This window comes from Vipera berus, assembly GCF_964194415.1.
Source record: "Vipera berus genome assembly, chromosome: 2".
Lineage (NCBI taxonomy): Eukaryota > Metazoa > Chordata > Lepidosauria > Squamata > Viperidae > Vipera > Vipera berus.
In genome coordinates this window covers 42,787,585-42,811,541 of record NC_138203.1, presented here as the reverse complement: position 1 = coordinate 42,811,541, position 23,957 = coordinate 42,787,585, and the positions used below count along the sequence as shown (strand labels likewise).

At 35.9% G+C, this 23,957-nt stretch overlaps 1 protein-coding gene across 1 annotated transcript in view; it reads left to right on the top strand.

Moving 5' to 3' along the window:
* The window catches only part of KIAA0825, a 173,584-nt gene that overhangs the window by 39,082 nt on the left and 110,545 nt on the right, over positions 1 to 23,957 (top strand). The window contains exons 11-15 of the mRNA XM_081321758.1: positions 2,490 to 2,600; positions 4,792 to 4,931; positions 15,587 to 15,775; positions 16,886 to 17,119; positions 18,395 to 18,803. Of these exons, the coding sequence (XP_081177884.1) occupies positions 2,490 to 2,600; positions 4,792 to 4,931; positions 15,587 to 15,775; positions 16,886 to 17,119; positions 18,395 to 18,803 (1,083 nt within the window). The remainder of the gene's footprint in view (positions 1 to 2,489; positions 2,601 to 4,791; positions 4,932 to 15,586; positions 15,776 to 16,885; positions 17,120 to 18,394; positions 18,804 to 23,957) is intronic.

Here is a 23,957-nt window from a genome sequence, read left to right as displayed (position 1 = left end):
TTTTCTTGAAAAGATCTCTGGTCCTCCCTATTCTATTGTTTTCTTCTATTTCTTTGCACTGTTCATTTAAGAAGGCATTCTTATCTCTGCTAGCTATTCTCTGGAATTCTGCATTCAATTGGGCGTATCTTTCTTTTTCTCCCTTGCCTTTCGCTTCCCTCCTTTCCTCAGCTATTTGCAAAGCTTCCTCAGACAGCCATTTTGCTTTCTTGCATTTCTTTTTCTTTGGGATGGTTTTGGATGCTACCTGTTGTACAATGTTGCGAACCTCTGTCCATAGTTCTTCAGGCACTTTGTCTATCAAATCTAATTCCTTAAATCTATTTGTCACCTCTACTGTATATTCAACCGGGATATGATTTAATTCTTACCTGAGTGGCCTAGTGTTTTTCCCTACTTTCTTCAGTTTAAGCCTAAACTTTGCAATGAGAAGCTCATGGTCTGAGCCACAGTCAGCTCCTGGTCTTGTTTTTACTGACTGTATAGAGGTTCTCCATCTTTGGCTACAGAGCACATAGTCAATCTGATTTCTGTGTTGACCGTCTGGTGATGTCCATGTGTAGAGCCGTCTCTTGGGTTGTTGGAAAAGAGTGTTTGCTATGAGCATCGTATTCTCTTGACAAAATTCTATCAGCCTGTGCCCTGCTTCATTTTGTACTCCAAGGCCAAACTTGCCTGTTATTCCGGTTATCTTTTGGCTTCCTGCTTTAGCATTCCAATCCCCCATGATGATAAGGACATCATTTTTTGGTGTTAGTTCTATAAGGTGCTGTAGGGCTTCATAGAACCAGTCAATTTCATCCTCTTCAGCACTGGTGGTTGGGGCATAGACTTGGACTACTGTAATATTGAATGGTTTGCTTTGGATTCGAACTGAGATCATTCTGTCATTTTGAGGATTGTGTCCCAGTATTGCTTTTCTTACTCTTTTATTGACTATGAAGGCTACTCCATTTCTTCCGAGGGATTCTTGCCCGCAGTAGTATACCTGATGGTCATCTGAATTAAATTCACCCATTCCTGTCCATTTTAGTTTGCTGATACCTAAGATGTCGATGTTCAGTCTTGTCATCTTTTGTTTGACCACGTCCATCTTTCCTTGATTCATGGATCTTACATTCCAGGTTCCTATGGAGAAAAAATCTTTACTGCATCAGACTTTCCTTTCACCACCAGACGCATCCACAGCTGAGTGTCCTTTCGGCTTTGGCCCAGTCGCTTCATTCTTTCTGGCGCTACTAGTACTCGCCCTCTGCTCTTCCCCAGTAACAAATTGGACGCCTTCCGACCTGAGGGGCTCATCTTCCAGCGTCATATCGTTTTGCCTTTTGGTACCGTCCATAGGGTTTTCATGGCAAAGATACTGGAGTGGGTTGCCATTTCCTTCTCCAGTGGATCACGTTTTGTCAGAACTCTCTGCTATGACCTGTCCGTCTTGGGTGGCCCTGCATGGCATAGCTCATAGCTTCATTGAATTACGCAAGCCTCTTTGCCACGACAAGGCAGTAATCCATGAAGTGGTCCACACTTTTAAGTTCTAAAAAAATTGTTGAAAAAAAATTGCAATCTTAGTATTAAAAGTATTTTGTGACTTTAAAAAAATAGTCCAAATTCATGAATCTTGATACCACGTGTAATTTAAGAAGATTTTCAACAATTTAAATTTTATGAGGCATCTATTAGATCATTATTTAGGCAACTCATAATTTCACACCAGTGCTGAAACTTACAAGATCGCTTCTCACCTTGTCACATAATACCGAAGAATAACACCATTCTAATAGGGATTTTTTTTCCTTGATATCAGATACTTTCACAGATGCTTCCCCCAGCTTTGAGACATGAGGCAGCTGCTATAGCATATATTATATATAAAGAACATCTACTAACTAAAGTAATGCATTATCCATCAGCAGAGAAGGAAAATGAAACCAGATGAGCCAGTGAGGCACTAGAGATGGGTATAGAAGGTGAATCCCCTAAAAGAGTCTCTCCCTTGATTTACTCATTGAGCACTGTCCCTGCTACTGGTAACTACCTAAATTCTGATCACACAGAAGTATCCTTTTTGGGATGCACTTCGTCATTTGGTCTGGCTGCTGGACTCCCTGATCAGTCTAGCTGGAATGTAACTGAGGGAGAAAAGAATGAAGCAATAAAAACAAACAAACACAAAACAGAGCCAAGTCTGTCTTTTTTCTTTCGCTTTTAGTCTGGCTGTAAGAATTGCATTCAGAGTTCTTATGCAACAAGTGTTATATCTTTTTCTATAGGGCCCTGGGGTCCATAAAAGCCATTATTTACCTTGGTTGGTGCTCTGATGTTCTACAGCATGCAGAGTGGGAGAGTGAATTGAATTGAATTGAAATGCAATACCATGGCAGTAAGCCCAAATATTTCCATTAAACATGAAGCTGTTACCTATTTTCTCTCCATTGCCTCTCAAAGGAATATGATAAATTGTGATTTTGAATTGCTTTTTTTTCCAGAACAGTTCAAAGCATTTTTGATGACTTGTCTTCAGATATTTTGGACCAAGCTGTTTACCAACCATTGCACTGGCTATCTGGCATGTCAGAGTTTTCTTCTTCATTGTTAAAGTAAGTATCTTTGTAATACAGATAAGACTTGAATCCATGTCTGTGTTCCATATTGTTGCTTTCACTGATAAATTGAAATGAATTATACCACTTTGAAGCATTTTATTAAAGTATATATTTCATTGTCTAGTTTCTTTAAAAACTTGTTCTTGGCAAATTTTATATGGCAGTTGTTTTTATATTTATTTTTTTGTACTCGATTTAACTTTGAAAAAGTAGCAGTCTTGGGAATTGGTGAAGCTACTAAAGCTTACATATATTGCTTTGTTCGTATTTGGTATTTTTAGAAAATGGCATGTTTAAAAGCAAGTGCATAATTTTCTTGCTGTTTCAGTAAGTGTAATAGCAATTTACATATGAGACATATGCTACCAGCTGTACTGCCATTTCTTTTCTAACTTTGGATCAAAGTCCTCTCACATCTATTTCAAAATCTGTTTGGACTTCTCACAATATTTTGTGTCTCTTCCTAATAATCTTTAATTTCTAATTCAATACTAGATTTTTTTCATTTGTATTATGAAAGAAAAAAGATGTTTAGCTTTATTGTTCATGTTTTCTAGTTGTGATTTTTAGTTTTTTTCGCTCCTGCTTTATACAACTGCATTGCTCTAAAAGAAAACCTCAGTAATTATATTATGTAGTTTAATAAAGCCCCAATTTGGGATTAGGTAATTCTGCTTAGCTAAATCATCATCATCGTTTTGTAAAGTGTATATAGAAGATGTTCATGCTGCCAGAAGTTTTTGTATGTGGCACTATGAGCTAGTTTTCAACTGCAACAATGTTTTATTCCGATGGATGCAAACCATAATTTTCCTCCCTACCAGAATTGTTTATTCATGTCATATTTTATATGTAATCGATTGCTCTGTGTGGGAGTGGCTAGTGTTATATTTGTGGCTATATGAGCTTGGAAGGTGAAGTAACATGTTTCTCCATATGATCAGTGAAAAGGTTTTCTGTAGTTTAACTAGTACTAACACAGTGACTGACTGAACATTTCAATTTGCGCTGTGCTTTAAGACTCTAGAGCAATTAATAAATACTTGAAAGTAACACTCCATTTGGTTAGATGTAATAAAAATTTGTATGAACTCCATGTTACAAACATCCTGCTCTTTACACATTAATAAATATAAGGTCAATTTGCTGTTAAGTTGTATTTTATGATAGATATTGAATTATAAATGGGTGTTTAAGCATTGTTATAATGTTAAATTATTCATTTTCTTAATATCTAAGTAAAGGTATATGAAAAATATGTATTGTGATATGAAGCAGCTGTCTAATAAATAGCTTTTGTATTGAATATATTTTGCAAATGTTCAATGCAGAATGATGTGTTAGGATAATTGTATGTTTAACTGTAAGATATGCTAAAAGGTTACAGTTAATAGTTTTGTATTATATAGTACAATTTATTTCTAACCAAGAAATTAAGATCCTAAAACGAGGCCAAAAAAAGTTCATTTAAAATTGTAACCAACCATTTCTTTCCATTATATCTGAAGAACTTACTCAGGAACTCAGTCTATTGGGAATTTCACTTACATAAACCTTGTTTAAATAAATTACAACTCTTTATTTATTTGCTTTATTGTAGAGAATTTCTATATGCGTTCATCCAATATTGCAGGACATACCGTAGCTGAAGATAAAATATCCCCAAATATGCTCCATGAAGCATTCTTATTGTAGAGGCAGATGTCTATTAAACACATGTCTTTTATAGCTTCTTCTAATACTGAAAATAGATATTTTAGATAAGTACTTCTTTGTATGACTAAATATATAATTATGCTGTAATTCTGCTTTAATTATGACTTTAGACTTCATTTCAAATATTTATGGCAATAATTCTAAACAAAAATAACACTGAATTATACTAAAAGATCTCTTATTTATATAAGCATCAAAGCAATGTTTGGCTCATGAAACAAGAGAATTAATAGTACCAATAAAGAAAGTAAGTGAGGTTGCCTTGTAACTGTTATAGATTTATTATTCATTTGGCAAATGTTAACCTGCTTTTAGCTAGTTAAGATAAATGTAATTCCTTCCCCCAACAGCCTTATAGTAAGCAGACTTGAGGAATTAGAGTTTAAAGAAATTAGCATTAACCTATGCTTTAAGGCTGTTGATTTCACAGGTAAATTAAATATTCTGTATGTATCTTTCATTTTGAAAGAACAACATCAGCTGGGGAAATGACAACTCAGGGTCATCTGAAGCTACTATTATCCCAGCCATATTGTAACTGGAACTTGCTTTTGCGAACACTGCTACATCATGATTGCCTGTTAGTGAAAATTTTACTGAGAAGTTTTAGTAAGTATTGATTTTATCATGTTTCTAATAATGTAAATGTGCAAACATAATTATATTTTTAATAGTTTTAACCCTAAGCCTTTAAATTAATTGAATATTAATAGAGAATTTTATGATATTGTGGAATCAAAATAACAAATAATCAAAGCTGCATTGTTTATTAGACAGTTTGTACTAGAGGGGTCTCTTCTAAAACTATTGTGAAAGACCCTCCTGCACACAAAGAGATGCATATTTATACATTTCAGAATGAGGCAAAAATGATGCAGGCACATGTATACATATGTAATAGAAGATATAAAATATATATTTATATATTTTAAATGCTGCTCATCTCACCTACTCTCACACACCAGCAACAATATTTATGTCACCTATCTGTGACACAAATCTTCAATCCATGAAGATTTTAGCTGGGCCCAGCCTCAGAGCCACTTACCTTCAAGAAGTTGAGCACCCTTTATCATGTTTATGAAAAATCTATGTTTTCTTTCTGCATCTTTCTTCAAATTATTTTGTTGGGGACATTTCCTAGAGGAAGCAGTACTAATTATTTTTGACTCTAGTTATTTGGAAGGAAGACAATTGCCACGAAGAAACAAGCCTAACTTACAACTGCCTTCTTTTTGAAGATAAAATCATTAGAATAGTTTGGCAGCTTTTCCTTTGGAAAAAAAGGAATATGATTGCTCATATTCTTCCAGATAAATTAGAAGTTATAAGTGTTTTGTCTCTAAAGTGTATGCATAAGTAGTATTTGAATGAACAAAATATTAGGGTAACCATATATTTAACCTGAATCCTTTACATTGTGCTTACATGAATTACTTAATTTATGAAATCAACACATGAAACCCAAGCTCATAATAGAATATTTGTCCTTTGAAAGTGAGAGTTTAGCATCTAAAAAGATTTAATTTTTTTAATTTTATTAGATTTATATACTGCCCTTTCCCGAAGGACTCAGGGCGGTTTACAGGGCATTTTAAAATCACACCAATACAAAATATAAAAATTAAAAGACAATTAAAAAGATTAAATTATCCCTGAAAATAAAAACCCCAGTTAAAAATTCTCAGCCTGGGCCAGAGAGCTCAAAGAGCCAAGTCTTCAGGTCCCGGCGGAATGAACGCAGGTCAGGGGCAGTCCTAAGCTCCACAGGCAGCTGGTTCCAGAGGGCAGGCGCACCCACAGAGAAGGCCCTCCCCTTGGGTGTTATCCGCCGGCAATCTTTTACAGTTTGCAGTTCCCAGCAAGTGTTCAAAACAGTAATAAAATCTAACACTTTATTAACCATTATTTTATCAGCACAATGGACTTTCATGGCTTGAATTCATTCACAGAGATTAAGAAATCCCAATTTGAAAGGTGGCAAATTGACTATAAGAAGCTGCAACCAATGTAAATGTGAGTTAGTTGCCAAGCGCCCAAATTGCAATCATGTGATTGCAGACTGAAGTCAGTTTAAACATTTGATTACCTTCTGACCTTTAAAGCTGTTGCCCATATATATTCTCCTGAATGTACTGTAAACGCCATGTCCTTTTCTCCTATCCTTGTGATGTATTTGTGGGCATCCTGCTTTCCTGTTCTTATTCTATCTTAGGTAGCTATTGGCTACTTACATGTTCAGCATCTCTGCCTTGGAAAATTTTAGCTCAGTGTATTTTCCACAGGTAACCCAATTCACTAGGCTTTGCTTACTGATCTAGTTCCTTAGGTTTCATTCTCATATGCTGCTAGCTGTCATCTGAGATATGTGTGGGAGTTGGAATGTGTGAGAGTTTCTCAGCTTTGGATACATGTTTACAGTCTGCTGCTGCTTTATATTCTGCCCAATATTCCACCCAGTCATTATGAATACCTCAACAATTGGTCTGAGTGTTCGCTCAGGACCTCTCCAGGTAACCATCTCCTGAAATCCTTGTGCACAGACTTGCCTCTTAATTTTACAAAATTAATTGTGGTTTGTAGAATGGCTGTCTTGTTTTTTCAGAACTGGCCTTTCATACCATGTTCTTCAGTTTTTGAGCAACAGTATCATAATATATCAGTAAGCAAGATGGAACATATTTGTGATTTTTATCTAAACTTGTCTCTGCAACTTTGAGATAGGTGCATCCCTTACTGTATTTGTGTACAATAGTTTATATTTCAGGAGCAGATACAAATGTTGCAGACTTCTTCTCAAATATGACTTTACATCAGACAAATGAAAATACCATATGATAATATGTTCTATGTTTATAATATGGAATTGTCCGGCAATTGATATTTTTGCATTGGTGGACAGTAGCAACTGCTATTGTTTTCGTGCAGGTCTGGCATCTCATGAGCTGCCTTTTTACTGCATCAGTGGATTAGGACGCTGAGCTTGTCGATCAGAAGGTCGGCAGTTTGGCGGGTCGAATCCCGAGTGCCGCGTAACAGAGTGAGTGCCTGTTACTTGTCCCAGCTTCTGCCAACCTAGCAGTTCGAAAGCACATAGAAATGCAGGTAGAAAAATAGGGACCAGTACGGTGGGAAGGTAACAGTGTTCCGTGTGCCTTTGGCATCTAGTCATGCCGGCCACATGACCACGGAGACATCCTTGGACAAGCGCTGGCTCTTCAGCTTTGAAACGGATATGAGCACCGGCCCCTAGAGTCGGAAACGACTAGCATGCATGTGTGGGGGAACCTTTACCTTTACCTTTATAGAACTCCTGCTTTGTACACTCCCTCTGTATCTACTTTTCACCCAGTTCTTAACTTTGTCAGGAAGAATCAGTATACAATTTGGTTACTCCCTGGTTGCTTAGACAAATATGTTCTTCACTCCTTTGTAAGCAGCCATTAGTCATTGTAACTGCTGTTCACAGAATGCCAGCTTCCTAAAGGTAGACCATACTGGCTTCCAATCCCTGCATCTCACCAGTTTTCAGAATTATTGGCTGCTCTGAGGTTGCCATTATTCTTTCTATGTTGCAAAATGGGACAAGTACTTCTTTGAACATAGAACCTTGTCTTTTATAATAGATATTTCAGTATTTATTCTCTTTGTGATCCTGGGGCTTGGATGTTTGTCAGTACAGATTGACTTAACTGCCATTTCAGAATTGCAACGATTGTTTTATTTTTCCCCCCTTTTCATTCATTCATGAAACATTTCCTTAAAGGGTTATCTGACGTTTGCTTCCCATAAAGCCGAATGTATAACGTTGTCTCATTCTTATTCCTCAACAATTCTTTTAAATCAGGATTTCATTTGCGTTAAAGTGGCTTTTACTCGTGGTTCCTGCTTTGGCCAACAGGTCTAGTGTATATTTTATGCTTTTGATGTGATCATTTATTTTCTTGAATGATGAGAAAGATATACTATAGCAAATTATCTCCTTCATGGTAAAGGTGATATCTGATTCTCATATTAAATAATATTTAATATTTCTTAATTTTACCCATTACCCAGCTATGCCATTAGAATCTTCTCTCCATATACTACAGGGGTGTCAAACTCAATTTCATTGAGGGCCGCATTAGCATTGCGGTTGCCCTCAGGGGGCCAGGTGGGTATGGCCAGGGTGCGCGTGGCCTACTGGGTGGGCGTGGCTAGAGTGCATATGGCCTACTGGGTAGGCATAGCCAGCTCTACATTGTTCGCATCAAGGGTGCCTATGGGGGCCTGGGCAGGAGTGGGACAGATCTGAGGGTATCTGGCAGAAGGAGGGTCTCTGGGCCAGGGCCAAGGCAGTGGGGCCGTTCCCTCACTGTTTCCAGGATGGCTTTGTGGGCCACATGAAACTACTTCATGGGCCGGATCCGGCCCCCCAGGCCTTGTGTTTGACATGTCTGATATACTGGATGTCCACAGGACCTTATCATTTAATATCTAAAACTAAGCCCTTTTCCAGGATTCTGCATCTATTTTATTGATTACTAGGATTGGAATAAAAACCTTGCAGTCTCAATCTGTAGCATGGTTAGCATCCCTTTCCCTGTAAAGCAGCAACCTAGAGATAATCTTCCGCTTTCATCCAGGATATTAGTATTCCATTTTCATCCAAAGCTACCTAGCCAGGAGACATACTATGTTTAGCTGTCTTTATGTAAAATAATACCTTTCTTTATACCGGTATGTGTATATAAGACCTTTCAATTATGTACACAGCCAGCAGGAGGCTATATGGAATTATAGCCATTTATACAGTGGTCACCTATTTTCAAGTCTCTTGAAATAAGAGGATTTAAAATACTGTAAAATAGTTTGTGAATCTGGGGACCTTAGATCTTAACATGCAATATTCCAAGACAGCAGCATTACAGAGGTTTTTTTCCCTTAGTCACCTCCTCTGTAGATGATGGAGAGTCGTGTAAAGCCATAGTAGGGAGCAAATAGAAGTTGTTATGAAGAGCAGGCAACTGGGTAAATGTATAGTGAACAGCTAGACATCTAGGCATATTTTACGTAAGCTGTATGTCAGTTTCAGTCATTAACAAAATCAGTCCATTTGGTGCTTTTGTGATGGTGCAACAAGCTCGACAGGATGTAGTCATCAGCAACTGAGGTACAAATAACATTGTTCTCTGATAAATTGGAGCAAGAAATAGAAGACTACCTTAAAGTCACCAAGGAAGGACTATTGTTATCACCAAGGTGTTATGCAGTGACTAGATTCGGGGAAGGCAGTCCAACCCTCTTTGGGGGAATTGTACATGAATAGCACAATTTAAGCTCAGTCTGCTTTGTAATTATACTGTGGACATTTGCACATAATGAATGCCCTGATATTGATTTGTGAATCATTCAATTGGGCATGCAGGTTAGGCATCGCGGTCTTCTACTGTTACAAGCTGGAAAACTAGTATTCTTATCAACATCTCATCAATATCTCTAATAGCTCTTTGTGCTTTATAGGAATCAAGTCCTAATTGTTCTGCTTATAACTGTGGCTGCCATGAGGGATTTTTAACTGTCTAAAAATATATTTTATGAATGATGGGGAAGGAATTGCATCAGCTTTGATGTTATCAGCAGAGCCTTTCTGGCTAGAGCTTGGCCTTGAATAAGAATGGCCACTATGGATACTTGATTGTTGCCTAGCAGCCTTGCAGAGTCATTTGCTTTTATCTTGCATGCTCTTTCCATTCCGCTTTTATCTTTCTAGCTTCCAACAAGGAAAAAATACCAATGTCCTTGAAAACACAAAAAGGTGTATTATGGAACCTTCCCAGATAAACCCTCATTCTCAAGAACATTAAGGGAAATGTGGCATATTTGAAGGTAAGGCTTGTCCTTGTAATTTAGCATAGCTAGTTGGCCACTCATTGAATTTGCTACAAGAAACGCATGTCTTCTTAGTAGCAGTATGATGCTCCATTAGAACATTTTGTGGAATTGCCCCACTGTTGACATTGATGAATCAGGGGAACTTTCTATTGTTGTATACATAACTTGCTGTATGAGAGTTATGGCTTTTAATGTAACCATTAACAGTTGATCATACATGGATATTGTTAGTGCAGTCTTGAGGCAATTATTGACCACCACATCCATATCAAGGATTTAGAATCTGATTTTATTTTCCTATCTTCAGTTGGAACTTATCTTCCAAAATTGTTAACTCTCTCAATCAAGTAAGGTATGATTACTGGTTGAACAAGCAGTTGACTTAAATGGTGGGATATTGCTGTTGATATTGTTCTTACTAGAACACAGGAGACATTCACAAATAAAGGTGAATGTATGTGTCCTGGGATAATGTTGCATGATCCAGTCTGAGTCGGTCACTGGAACCAGAGGTTTTGTCTTCCGAGCTTTTGGACTCTTGCTGGAGCCCATCTTCAGGGAACTTTTCTCTAGCAAAGTCTGGTATTTATAGTGCCTGTTGTAAGTGGCTTTTTAGATGTTGATTGGGGTGTGCTGGCTTTTAAGTCATTAAGTGTCGTTTGCTTGTGCTGCTCAGTCCTAATCTTCTAAGTACTGGTGGTGGTAAATCAGGACTCCTGTTGATTGACGATGGGCCTGTTTTCTAGGCTTCAGTCACTTCCCTGGCTATTTTTGTGTCTGCTTGTCCAACAATCTTAGTAGCTTCAAAATAAAATGTGTGTCCTTGTTCATTGCAGTGTGAGGCTAACAATGGATTCGTTTCTCCTCATCTGATGCTCACTTGTGTTCTTGCAATCTGGTGATTAGCTTCCTCCCCGTCTGTCCTACATAGTCACAGGGCCAATCCATGCAGTGAATTTGGTAGATTACATTGAAAGTAATCGATTTTTACAATACACAATTTGTCCTTGTATGGTAGCCTCTGGGTGGTATGCGATGCCCACTTTCAGATCTCAGAAGCTGCATTCTACAGCTTCTGAAATGTTTTTGATGTATGGCAGGGTATGCCATGTAGTTGGCCTTGTACCTTGTTTCTTCCTTTTTCTCTTGCAATCCCTTTCTCTCCAGTCTTTCTGCTTGCGGGGTGGTTAGGAAAAAAGCAAATTCTGTAGGTATTTTCTCCTTTACTTGGCCCCCTCATTGCCCCTCCCCCAGCGGAGAGATTAGAAAGGAAGAGATTTCAAGAGAGTAAGTTTTGTCCAATGCAATAATGCCAGTGGTGGGACATGATCAGGCAATGGAGATATTGCTTATAGAAATTACTTGTTTTTGTTCTCTCGGCCTCCCTCACAGAGCAGAGAGATAGAGACAAAGGGATTTCAAGAGAATAAGGTATTTGCATAACTCACTTGTGGCTCCCAACCTTGGCCTGGGGTGTAATTGCATTGTTTTCAATGTGTGCAATCAGACACTCAAGCCTTCCAAAGGTTGGAGGAGTGGTTAGGAAGCAGACAAAACTAGAGATGTGAAACTAGCTAGCCTTGTCTCTTTCCAGCTAGAAAGCACAGTTGCAATCATGTGATTTCCCATTTAATGACTGCTTTGCATAGCGGCAGAGTTGCCCCTCCCAGTTGGGGTCATTAAGCAATGGCTATCTGCATCAACTGATGCCTTTTTGTGGTAATCCTTTTTTTATTGCTAGCTTATTCAAAACTAACTGGGAACCACACCTATGAGCATTAGACCATGCTTCCTGCCAAATCTGCCTGCAGTTCTAAAAAAGCCTAATGCGAGCTTTGTGCAGAGACTTTCCTTGGCTCCTCCCCTTGTTGCTTCTACTTATAATATTTCTAGTCAGAGTAGAAGAAATAGTAATTGTACAATCTTACAGTATTTCAACTATGTGCACTTAGCCACCTAAACTAAGGTAAAGGAAGAACTATAAGGTACTAGAATTGGCCAAAGCAAGGGGGGAAAGTGGCCCCTTCTAAAAGCTCTTGAAAATGGCCCTGGAAAGGTAAAAAAAAAATCTTGCTTCAAGTGAACAGGCAATAGTGGAGAGAATATGTTATAGCCAGTTATTTCTCAATGTTAAGAATTATGGGTTCAGAGAAGGCAATTCATCTATTATACAGAGAAATTATCGGAGAATGTGAAAGAAGAAAGGATATGTTTTCCCTTTTCTATGCTCACCATACTACGACCCGCTAATGATATATTAAGGTGCCTTATACTACTCGGTTTGTTCATTTATCTGAGCTGTCTCTTCTTACTGATGGCAATTCACAAGAGTGTCAGGCAGCTACATCATCTATTATCTGATCCCTTTAAAGCAGTGATAAAAAACATTTTTTAGGAGACAAAAATCTGCTACAGCATTGGAGGTTGCCATTTCATGTACAGTATCTAGACATGACTAAATGCTTAGATTTTTCTAAATTTACAGACTGGTTAGCGGTTACTTTATTTTTAAAATTGTGTTAGACTTCCTTTTTGTTGGAGCTTCAAGTCCAATGCCACTGATTCTTTAGCATGTTATCATCTATTGACTACAAGGGAAAACTGCGTGTAATTTAAGAGTTAAGGATTTCCTATGTGTACACACTTTCTGTATGACTGTGCCTGCTCTTGTCCACGGGATCCTTAACCTGAAGTCAATTCCTTCTGCCTTTATTTCCAGACACATACCAGATTAATAATGTGTTCTTTTGACTCCTGATAAATATAGTTGACTAGATGCTAAGCTTTGTATATTCATAAATTATATTCTGTCTAAATAAATCTCCTCTCTGGTTTAGTTCTTAAACCTGCCTGTTCATTTAACCAATTTCTAAGGCCACATTTAATCCTTGCTCAGATCAGATTCCTATTCTCAAGAATGCTCAAATTGCATACGCAGTACAGTTTCAGACTGTGCCTTACAGTTCCCTTACCATTTTTGTGTGATTTTTACCTCAAAATGAAATAATTTATTCTCAATAATTATAGATAAAGGTTTCAGGAACCTCATAAAAGAAATCTGGAGGACCAGTTATTATTTTGAGGCTGCAGGTTGCCCATTTCAGGCAGGTGTATTGTTTTTGCCTGCAGCTCTGTTACGAAACTATTATCAGGCTCTTATTTCCGGACAACTAAAAGCTTGAACAGAACTATTTCTGTTACGATCTTTGAGCATACGCATACATACACACACACACACACAAACATAAATGCATACAAACACATGCATACATGTATGTACATAAACAGAGAAACATGCACAAAGTATATGTGTGACAAAGAATGCACACAATCTGAAAGTGGGTGGGTTGAACAAAAGCTAGTTTAATTTATTCCATTCCATTTTTTTAAAAAAATGAGCTATTTTACAGCTTCACTTTTGAAACAGCATATATAACTATATGAGTTTATATTTTATTATTTTATAATATTAAACAATACAATATACTATACAGTTTGTTTATATTAATTTTTTTTTATCCTGCCTTTTTTTGTTCAACTCAAGGAAATGAGTTTGGTTTTAATTCTGGCTTTAGTGGTATTTGAATAAATACTTAAAAAATAAATTGTATATTTAAAAACTATTAAAAATTATTTAAAATATTTCAACATTTCAGAAATAATTCAATTTGTTGCATAGCAAATTTATTTTTGTGCAACCAGTGTTAATGATTTTTGTTCAACATGGTATCCACACAGTTTTATCAATCCTGGACTATAGATTGATAAATCTATAGATCCAATGCATAATTTGGCAGTTCTCCTAGATTTGTGACTCCTGTTCAAGGAGCAGGTGGCAGTTGTGGCTAGGAGAGACTTTTCAGAACTTTGTGTGCTGCACCTGTATCACAAAGCCCTGCACTCAGTCATTCATACTGTGATTATCTCATATCTGGATTATTGCAATAATAATGATACAAGAGCATTAGGAAGCTACAATTGGTCTGGAATGCAGTGGTGTGGACAGTTTTGGAGGCCCCTGAGGTGGCACAGGTAACACCATTGCTATGTGAGCTGCACTGGCTGCTGATCTGCTTCCAATTCAAGGTGTTGGTTATCACCTTTAAAGCCCTTTATGGCATGGATCCAGTATATCTAGGAGAGGAGCCTTTTCTGCTATGGCCCCCTCCTCAGGCATATCCTGCCAAAGAAAATGAGGCTGGCCCCCACACTTCTGGCCTTCAGAAAGGTCCTTAAGACTTGGTTCTGCCAGTTGGCATAGACCCAATCAAGTTGGAAGTGATTGGTGCAGTGACAGAAGGTACTACCCCCACTCCACATGAACCCTTGACTTCTTGCTTTTTTCTATTTAATTCTTGTAATTTTAAAAGCTTCCATATGTATAACTTTATTTTATATTCTTATTGTATTGTATTGTAAGATGTCTACTGTAGAGTTGTGCTCTTTGGCAAGATGAGCAGCATATACATTTAATAAATAAACCCTACACACAAACACATTACATACTACACATCTTGCACTCATATGACTCTGGCTGCTTACAATCTGGTAAAGCAATATTCTAAAAGATTAAAACACTAAGCAATAAATATAACACTAATAGAGAAATACTAAGATGGGCGGTATACAATGGAGTAAAGGTGGATCTTCTATTTAATCCAGTTACTACCTCCAGGATGACACACCCACATCTGGGCCGCAGGCTAACCGGCAGAGTCAGATTATAAGGGTCTTATGGAAGCCAAGAGGATGGGAGGGATCTCACTTGGAGAGATACAACATTCCAGAGGGCAAAAGCCACAGCAGAAAAAGGCTTTTCTCCTGGACTCCTCAGCTGGAATTCCTTGGCTGACAGAAAACCCCTTCTGCCAGCATGAGTGGGGCAGACGAAGCCCATTAAGTAGCTTGGATCCATGGATCTCTTGAGTAATAGCATTTTTTCTAAAAAGAAATTAAAGTATGAGTGCATGCAGAAATTGAGACAAAATTAAGTAATTAAGAATTAAGGAAGGTTTGATTGATTAGGATTTAATCCTGATTGATTGATTGATTGATTGATTGATTAGGATTGAGTTGAGTGGGGAATGCTCTTGTGGAGGGGGGAGGCTTTCATAGTTTTCTTATACTTCTGCAAACTTGATTCCTCCAAGAGATGATATCTTCCTCTTGTTTCTTAATTACTCAATTGAGACAAAACTAAGTAATTAACTTAATTACTTTGTCTCAGTTGAGTAATTAAGAAACAAGTAAAGGAAAGAAAAATAGGGATGGGGTAATGGACTAGGATTATTTAGATTAAATCCTAATCAACCATAATCCTGTTAGAATGTATGGACTTACTGGAACTTTTATTGTATAACTTTTTGTTTTTCTTTCTTTTCTTTTTCCAGAATCTGAATTGTCTAAAAGTAATGAACAAAGTACTTGCCTAGACAGGAAAGAGAACAATGAAATCAATCTAGCTGAAGCAATATTCACAATATTGTCTTATTGCACTTTATCTCCCAAATCTCTTGGTAATGTCCTTCAGAACTACATGGAAAAAGAACTCATGTGGGATTTCTTACATAATATATCAGGTATGTATAATTTAATAAAAAATATATCTGGAATATTATATACTCAGTTTTCTTGATTTACAGATAGGGTGTGTTAAAACATAGATCTTAAACTATTCAATAATACAAGTGTTCTCTTTCCCACAAAGATACTAGAATAATTATGGCAAGGTAGTTTTAGAACTGAGTTGATACTGTTAAACATTACATTTGTTTTCATCAGTGAAAACAATCTTATATAAAACATTAATTCTGCAAACATTAATGTGGCATTTGGACAGTATCATTATTCCTCAGAACATTTAATTTCTGTCTGAGATATTTTGAAATACTACAGAAATTACTTCCTACTCATTTTGATATGTAGTACCCCTTGGCATTTTCAATTTGAACTTCATTTCAGGGATAAACTATATGAAATATTAATCATGTAGTTTGTTCTCAAGTGCAGGACAGTTTTTTCACGAATAACTGTCACAGTGGGATGGATTGGGACACTAGCAGGGGAGAACTTTAGCTACTTGTTTTTCTGCAGTCCTCTCAGATTCACCCCGTGTCTGAGGCTTATCTTTTCATTTATGTCAGAGAAGCTTACATAACTCGCTCCTCAGTAAAATAGTATATGTTTAGTCTCATAAGAGCTGGGATTGTGCAGATAAGAGAACAATCTGGTGGTGTGGAACAAGTATCAGGTATTTTTTTAGAACTGTGCTTTGTATTTAAATTTTTGAACTTTTTCTTTTTTTTAGTCTCTTACCAAATACCTCCAGAGAATGATAATAATATGATGATAATAATAGACATTTTTCTAAATGTATGTCCACCAAAAATACTTAACAGTTGAACCAGGCATAGAAGCATTCTTAAATTTTAAAACAAACAAACAAAAAAAGTATTGTGTTGGATGCTAGTAGTAATCATTTTTATTTTTTCTTTTAAAATGTTCCATTGAGAAAAATATATGATTAAAGTTACAATATTTATGCAATAAGGAAATTTAGTTCTGTAGGTTTAATTTATTATAAGAATCTAACATTAAAAACCAAATGAAACTTCATAAAAATCCTAATATACAAATTTACTCGACTCGGAGTTTACTTGTTTCGCTATCATTAATGCTTGTTTGTGAAGTTTCTAGTTGCAGTGAGTCAGAGCCAGAAGTTATCAAATGCCTGAAATCAACTTTGATTAATTCAGTTAACGGAACAATAAAGGAGGTAATCTCCTTGATGAATTCATGGGAACCAACAGAAAAATATGGCACCTATCTGCCTAATAAAACTGTTCCTGAAAGTTTGTTGAAAATAGTTCCAAAGGAATGGAATTACATTTATAAAGATGTGAAAACAGAAAAATCCGGGAAATGTAAGTATCTTTACTTAAACCTGTCAAAATATTAGTTAACCATTTAATGATAATATATAAAAATGGAAGAGGTTTTGATAACGAATCCCTTGGTAACCACTTTATTGTGGTTTTTTAAGTTTATTAATATAATTGTTGACTTATTTATTAGAAAGTTAATGGGAAAATATGTATAATTTTAATAAAGAGGGTACAGCCCCAGATGCAGCAAAGTAAATCATGTTCAGAGGGGAGGAAGAGCTCTTTACAACTGAATCTTGTGACTCTCATCTGAGAATTCTTTGTTGTAGTTGAGCTCCATCATTTCCGAACTAAAGAACTACATTTACTCTCAGTATGTTGTTGCTTTAGCTTTTCCGCTGTAGGAGTTGATGACAGTTATTAAATGTTTGTAATTCACTTAAATGGATGTGTTAAAAATATTGGAGAACATGCTAAACCATAAAGCACAATTAAATAAAAACATTTAAAATATTTTGGAAATATAGTGTAAAGTAGAAGCAATATGTACTCTTAGAATTAGTACTGAAATTGAATGAATGTTTGTAAATAGGTTAGGCAGAATAAGAAGTATTTTTTTCAATACAATCATTGCAGCAATGAATGTATGCCTCCAAGTACACTTATAGAATATCTTTTCTTCATATTGCTATAAATTGAATTAGCTTTCAGGCAACCAGAAAAAGTCATGTCAATGAGCTGGGTGGCCACGAAAATGTAATAAAGAAACAAACTAACGATATTGGCTGTTGTGAGTTTGTAACACCTTCAGCAGCAAGAGATGGATGCACTATTGTAGAAATATGATACGGCCTATTGAACGGAAAGAATTTGCTTCTGTAAAATTTCATACACATAATAACAAAATCATTTGTTTTTTTGTTCTGTAAATATTGTACACTGTAGCTTTATTTAAAAAACAGTAAAAAATATCTTGTCATGATAGCTAGCTACATAACCCAATATAAATATCTGATCTAATAAAGAGCAGATTAAACTTTTGAGAAAAGAATAAAATAAAAATAAAAATGCATTCCAAATGGGTCTCTGCCTGTTCCAGTGTTCACAAGTAGTGCCTAGTCTATATTAGATTTTTCCGCATGGTTGAAACAATGGTGATCAGGATGGCTCAGTCTCATAAACCACAATGGACAGATGGGTGAGAGAAATGTGTGATAGCTACAATTAAATTAAATTACCTTAATTTTAAAGGTTGTGATTCATTGTAAAATGAAACTTTAATCTTAATTATATCTGATTTCATTTTTCTTTCAGGTTTCACAAGGTTTGCTGCTCAAGCTCTATCTATTGTAATCAGCAAGTTACCTTCTGTAATAGCATGTTTGCCATCCCCAATTAAATATTTCTTTTTAATAGCTGAGAAAAAAATACCATCAAAGTTTATTGGATCAGAGAAATATGGTTTTCTTGTCAAGACTTTGATTATAATTATGTGTCAGATATTTGAGGATGGAAACATCACAGAACTTTTAACGGGTGCAATCCTTGACAGATGGAGCCAAGAAAAGCTCAGTTTAGTTTGCATATGTTTGGAAACTATTATAGGAAAAAAGAAAAAGAATCCTAAACAAGTAATTTGTGAGATTATTCAGAGCATTGAACAGGAAAAACCAAACTGGATTGAAAAGCAACTACTAAAAGCAAAAAAACTGAGCACAAATTGGTAAGAAACATTTTTTTCCTTTTTTTGTTGTTACTGCTGCTGCTGTTTAAGTATAGATCATGTTCAAATAATAATAATAATAATAATAATAATAATAATAATAATAATAATAATAATAATAATAATAATAATAATAATAATAATAATAATAATAATATTTATATACCGCCCTTCTCCCGAAGGACTCAGGGCGGTGAACAGGGCAAATATATAAAAGATACAAAAATACAAAAGTTAAAAGAAAATTAAACATATGCCCGACTAAAAATAGTAAATACAGATATTAAAAATGACCACAAAACCCAACCCATCCCCCATTAGGCCAGGCCGGCTTGTTCAAATAAGAGTGTCTTCAGATCACGACGGAAGGAACGAAGGTCGGGCGCCATCCGGAGCTCAACCGGCAGCCGATTCCATAGCTCCGGGGCGCCCACAGAGAAGGACCTCCCCCTGGGGGCCACCAATCGACATTCTCTGATCGGTGGCACCCTGAGGAGGCCCTCTCTGTGGGAGCGCACAGGGCAGAGGGAAGTTGATGCCGGCAGCAGGTGCTCCCTAAGGTACTCCGGACCCATGCCAAATAGCTTATAATAAAATAGTTAATTATAATTAATTATAATAAAGTAAAACAATTTATAATAGTCACATAAATCCAATAAATAAATAAAGTTTGAAGTAGTTTCTACTGAGTTCCAAGAAAGTCTTCTTAGAATAAATAGAAAACAAGAAAAATATTTTCCTTAGTTGTCCTTTCATTACTTAAAAGTTTGACAATGAATTTTGCTACGGAGATTAGACCTCAGTAGCAGTGCTTTACATAGAAGCTTTCTACTGGGTTATAAGATTGGTATGAAATAAGAACCTTTAATATTGAAATACGTACAATATTAAACATATACAATGATCTAGATTTAAAGGAAAATTGAAGCAATTCAGAAAAGCTTTAGAATATTTCACAGTTTACAGTACTTAGAAGTTTTGTTAGAAACTGAATGAAGTTAAATATTTTATGTCTTTCTGACTGATGTATTTTTATCCTCGACTGCTAATTATAAGAATACATGTGGCATGTGGCATACTTTCCAGGTGATACTAGATGATCCTGGAGTTCACTGTACTTTATTTCTGTTTTTACAGCAATTTCATTAATTTCTGAGGAAATAGTACAAATTCTCTCGAAAAAAAGCATGTGGATATTCTATTTGAGTCTTTTTAATTATTTAGTGGCCTAGACCCAGACTACTTTCACTTCCAGCTATCTTTAGACTGGACTGTAGGAGAGGTCATCTTTGAAACTCTTTGATGTCTTTCTGTCTTTGAAAGGTTTTCTGTCTCAAACATCTTGCCACAAAGCTTTACTACTTTGCCTGAATCTCTGGTCCCTTGAAGTAAATATGGGTGAATGCATTGTTACGTTTCTGTAGCTTTGGGTTTCTTTCTTTCTGCCAACTAGTGTATAAGGAAGATGTAAATACCATTGAGTCTCAGAGATCCAATGGAAACCTATAACCCAGCAAATCCAGTTCCTTTTTTGCTGATGTTCCAGACAGATTAAACTAAAAAAAATAATAAAATGTAAAAAAATAATTCACATTTACCAACCAAGTTCCTCAATATGACCAAGTCTCACTTTGAAAATCTTTTTGAATTTTTTTTGTGTTTAATGCAATTTTCATTGTATTTTTTATTTTGCAGTAGGCTACTAATATTTCCCCTTAAAATAATTGAGTTGTCTTGTACTATTGATATTTTGACTATTTCCCAAATAAATAAATTGAATTATTTCAGTGTGCTTTATATATGTGAATGGTCTTGACTGAAGAAATTGTTATTTATTTATTTATTTATTTATTTATTTATTTTATTGATGGGATTTATATCCCGCCCTATCTCCCGAAGGACTCAGGGCGGCTAACAACAAAACATATAATAAGTACATAAATCAAGATAAAATGAAATTGAGAACATCAGTGCAGTTATATTGGTGATATAGAGTTAAATTTAGAAAGATGTATTTTTGATCATTGTTTAACTATATTGTTGTTACGTATCAGGAGGTGGTTTAATATCTGAGGCACTTTCCTATTTGGTAACATAATTTAGGCTGATTTACATGATTTACTTTCATCCTGGAGCCATAAAGCACCATTTCAAAAGTGTATCTGATGAGGCAATGTTCTCTCACTCAGAAAAGAATCCTTGGCTTCCTGTGCTTCGGGGAAGGGCACACTGATGATGCTTATAGTTCTTGCCACATTTTTCGCAGAATAATCTGCTTGCAGGTTTTACTATAAGAGCAGCCCATAGAATTCTCACCTTCCCATTTCATCCTATTCATTCTGTTTCTTCTATTCTGGCCTCTGTGGCTGCGCCACCGATTGAAGACACACTCTGCTGTGAAGGTGAGAGAACTTAATTATATGTTGATGGGATCTTCCATAGTACAGTCAGTCATGTCAAGCTTGACTGACATCAGTGGATAGTGCCATACTTTAAGGAAAGGTAATTTGTGTCCAAAATAAAAGCACAAGTCCTTACTTCTGAACACTGAAAATCTCCGGAAGAAGAAGAAAAGGAAGTGAAGCATCCACCAAAGTTAATTTTTCCCTGATATAATAGAGCTACTGGCAGTGGAATTATTAGATTAACCAATGCTGTGCATTCTCTACTCATAGGACTCTGAACTTTGCTCTAATATCTTCCTGTATCAGTGTCACTATTCTACTTCAGAAGGAAAAAAGAATTGGAGCAGTTTTGAGAGCAGTCAGTGGAATCAATAGATTTGGTGCTTGTCTCCTCTAATTTGCTATCAGTGGGTGATTATTCTGTTCCTGTTGATACTGATTGGAGATGATGATGATGATATCTATTCAGTTGTGTTTGACTTTTGGTGCTTTTATAGGTTTCTTGCACTACTTCTTTGAGTTTTTCTGTGCTCTGACTGGTTTCAGCTTTGATGGTGTCCAGCCACTGTTTGCTTTAGTGGCCTGGTTTCCTTTCACGGTTCCTACACTATAATCTACAATGCTAAAAATTATATTGTAGATTTAGTTAGTTAATTAGTTAGTTGCATTTATATCTTGTCTTCCGTTGACCAATTTTTCCCACTAGAATTTTGTGGAGTAGCTTGGGCTGACATATTGTGGCTGGCTGCAAGTCACTTAGTGAATGTCCATAGATTAGGGTGCACTTGAACTAGGTTTTCTCAGGTCTTAGTCCAGCACTCTATATTGGCTGTTCATGGAATCCAGATTTAGGCACCAAGGATAGTTTCTTCCATGAACATTGGTATATATATCTACATTTTTCTTAAATCTTTTTAAAATCATTCTTAAGCTCAACCAGATCTTGCTGGATCAGCTTCAAGACTTCTACTTAAACCAGGATCTCTTTTAACAAGATAATTGAAGATTCCTTGGCATCTTTTCTGGCTCAGCAGGTAGTGAATTTAGCTGGAATTTAACTAGCTATTATCTTTTTGGGACTCACTTAAAACATTTAAGTTTTAATTTAAGCTTCACTTAAAACAAGATAATATATAATACAAAAAAATAATTACCCATTGATCAGAGTCTTTATGCACAGGTCTGATAATACAGATGTTTGAGAACCCTTAGTCAGGAGAGAAGGGAGAGACTATAGTGCCATCTCAAAACTGGAAGTCCAGCATTGCAATTGTGTTAGTGCAGAATTCTGCGATAATCCTGGAACTCATTGTTACTAAAGATGAAGTTCAAAGAATAGATTTCCTATATTGCCATTTACCCAAAGAATATAGGCAGTTTTTTTGATTTCCATTAGTGAGCATGAATAGAAAGAAGATAAGTGTTCATCAACTTTCCAAAGGAAACTAACTTGTTTAGGGCCAACTTCCTCAGACAGGGAAAGCATCTTTTGAAATATGACACTTTGTCATATTTCTGGTTGGCACATCTCCATTTTGAATAAATGGCTACTTGAAACCCCCCCCCCACACACAATTACAGTTTTCATCTAAATGAGGAAATATTAAGCAAGAAAGGAAAGTTTGTATTTAGGACATTGCCTTTTTACTATCTACCTGATGCATTTATTAAATTTGATTGTGTGTATTTTTATAAACTCTGTAGTATATTTTTGCATATGTTAAGAAAGTTAAAGTATCAAATGTAGTGTTGATTATATTTTGAAGAATATAATCTTAGCTTAATAAAATACTACAATTAACAGACATAAATTTCATATTCATAGAAATAGTGGACAGAGTATGTCTTGTACCTTACTTTAAACTATTACTAAAATAACCTTCACTTTATTGTTACCCTCCCCCCCCCCCGCTCCTCCAAAAAATTATAACTTGTCAACTAAGATTGTGGAGAATACACAGTCTCAAAAGAAATGTCTGCTTTTCAATGTAATTTGTTGAGTTGAACATTATTATTTTTCATTATGGTGACCCTGAGTTGCCAGACTGGGTGCATATAAAGATTAAGATGAATGCAGTTATTCCTTGGCTGAGGTCTGCCTCTTTCAGGGCACATTCTCCCTAATGACATGATTGATAGGCAGTCCCAAATCTAGAGAGGAACTCATTAATCACAACACTGACTGAATCCAATCATTTGCTTCACCTGCACAGTGATGGACAGGAAAGGATACAGTTTGTGTGCTGACACTGAAACAGTCATTTGTCAGAGGGCTTCAACTTTTTCAATGTCATCCTGTAAGCAGCTTGACATAACATTCAGCTGCACTACTATACAACTTCAAAATACTACTTTTTAATTTTGCTATGTTGTAACGATGTATTTCTTTGCAAACGTTTAGATCAAATATAATGATAGCATATATCTGTAGAATTAAATTGTAGTGACTATAATTTCAAATTATTCACTGCTTTGAATGTTCTAAAGTGATGTATTATATTGTAATATTAATTACTGGGATCTACGCATGTACATGGGTCATGCAAATAGATTTAAATGTACTTAAATTTGTTACTTAAATCTAATATTTGTGCCTATGGTCCTTTGTATGTTTATCTGAGAATGGGTCCAACTGAATTTAATGAAGCTTAATTCTGAGTTGATTTAAAGTACTAGAGTGCACTTGTAATAAGAATAAATACTTGGTATTCCTTGAGAATGTTGTACTATTGGCTCTACTATAATTAAA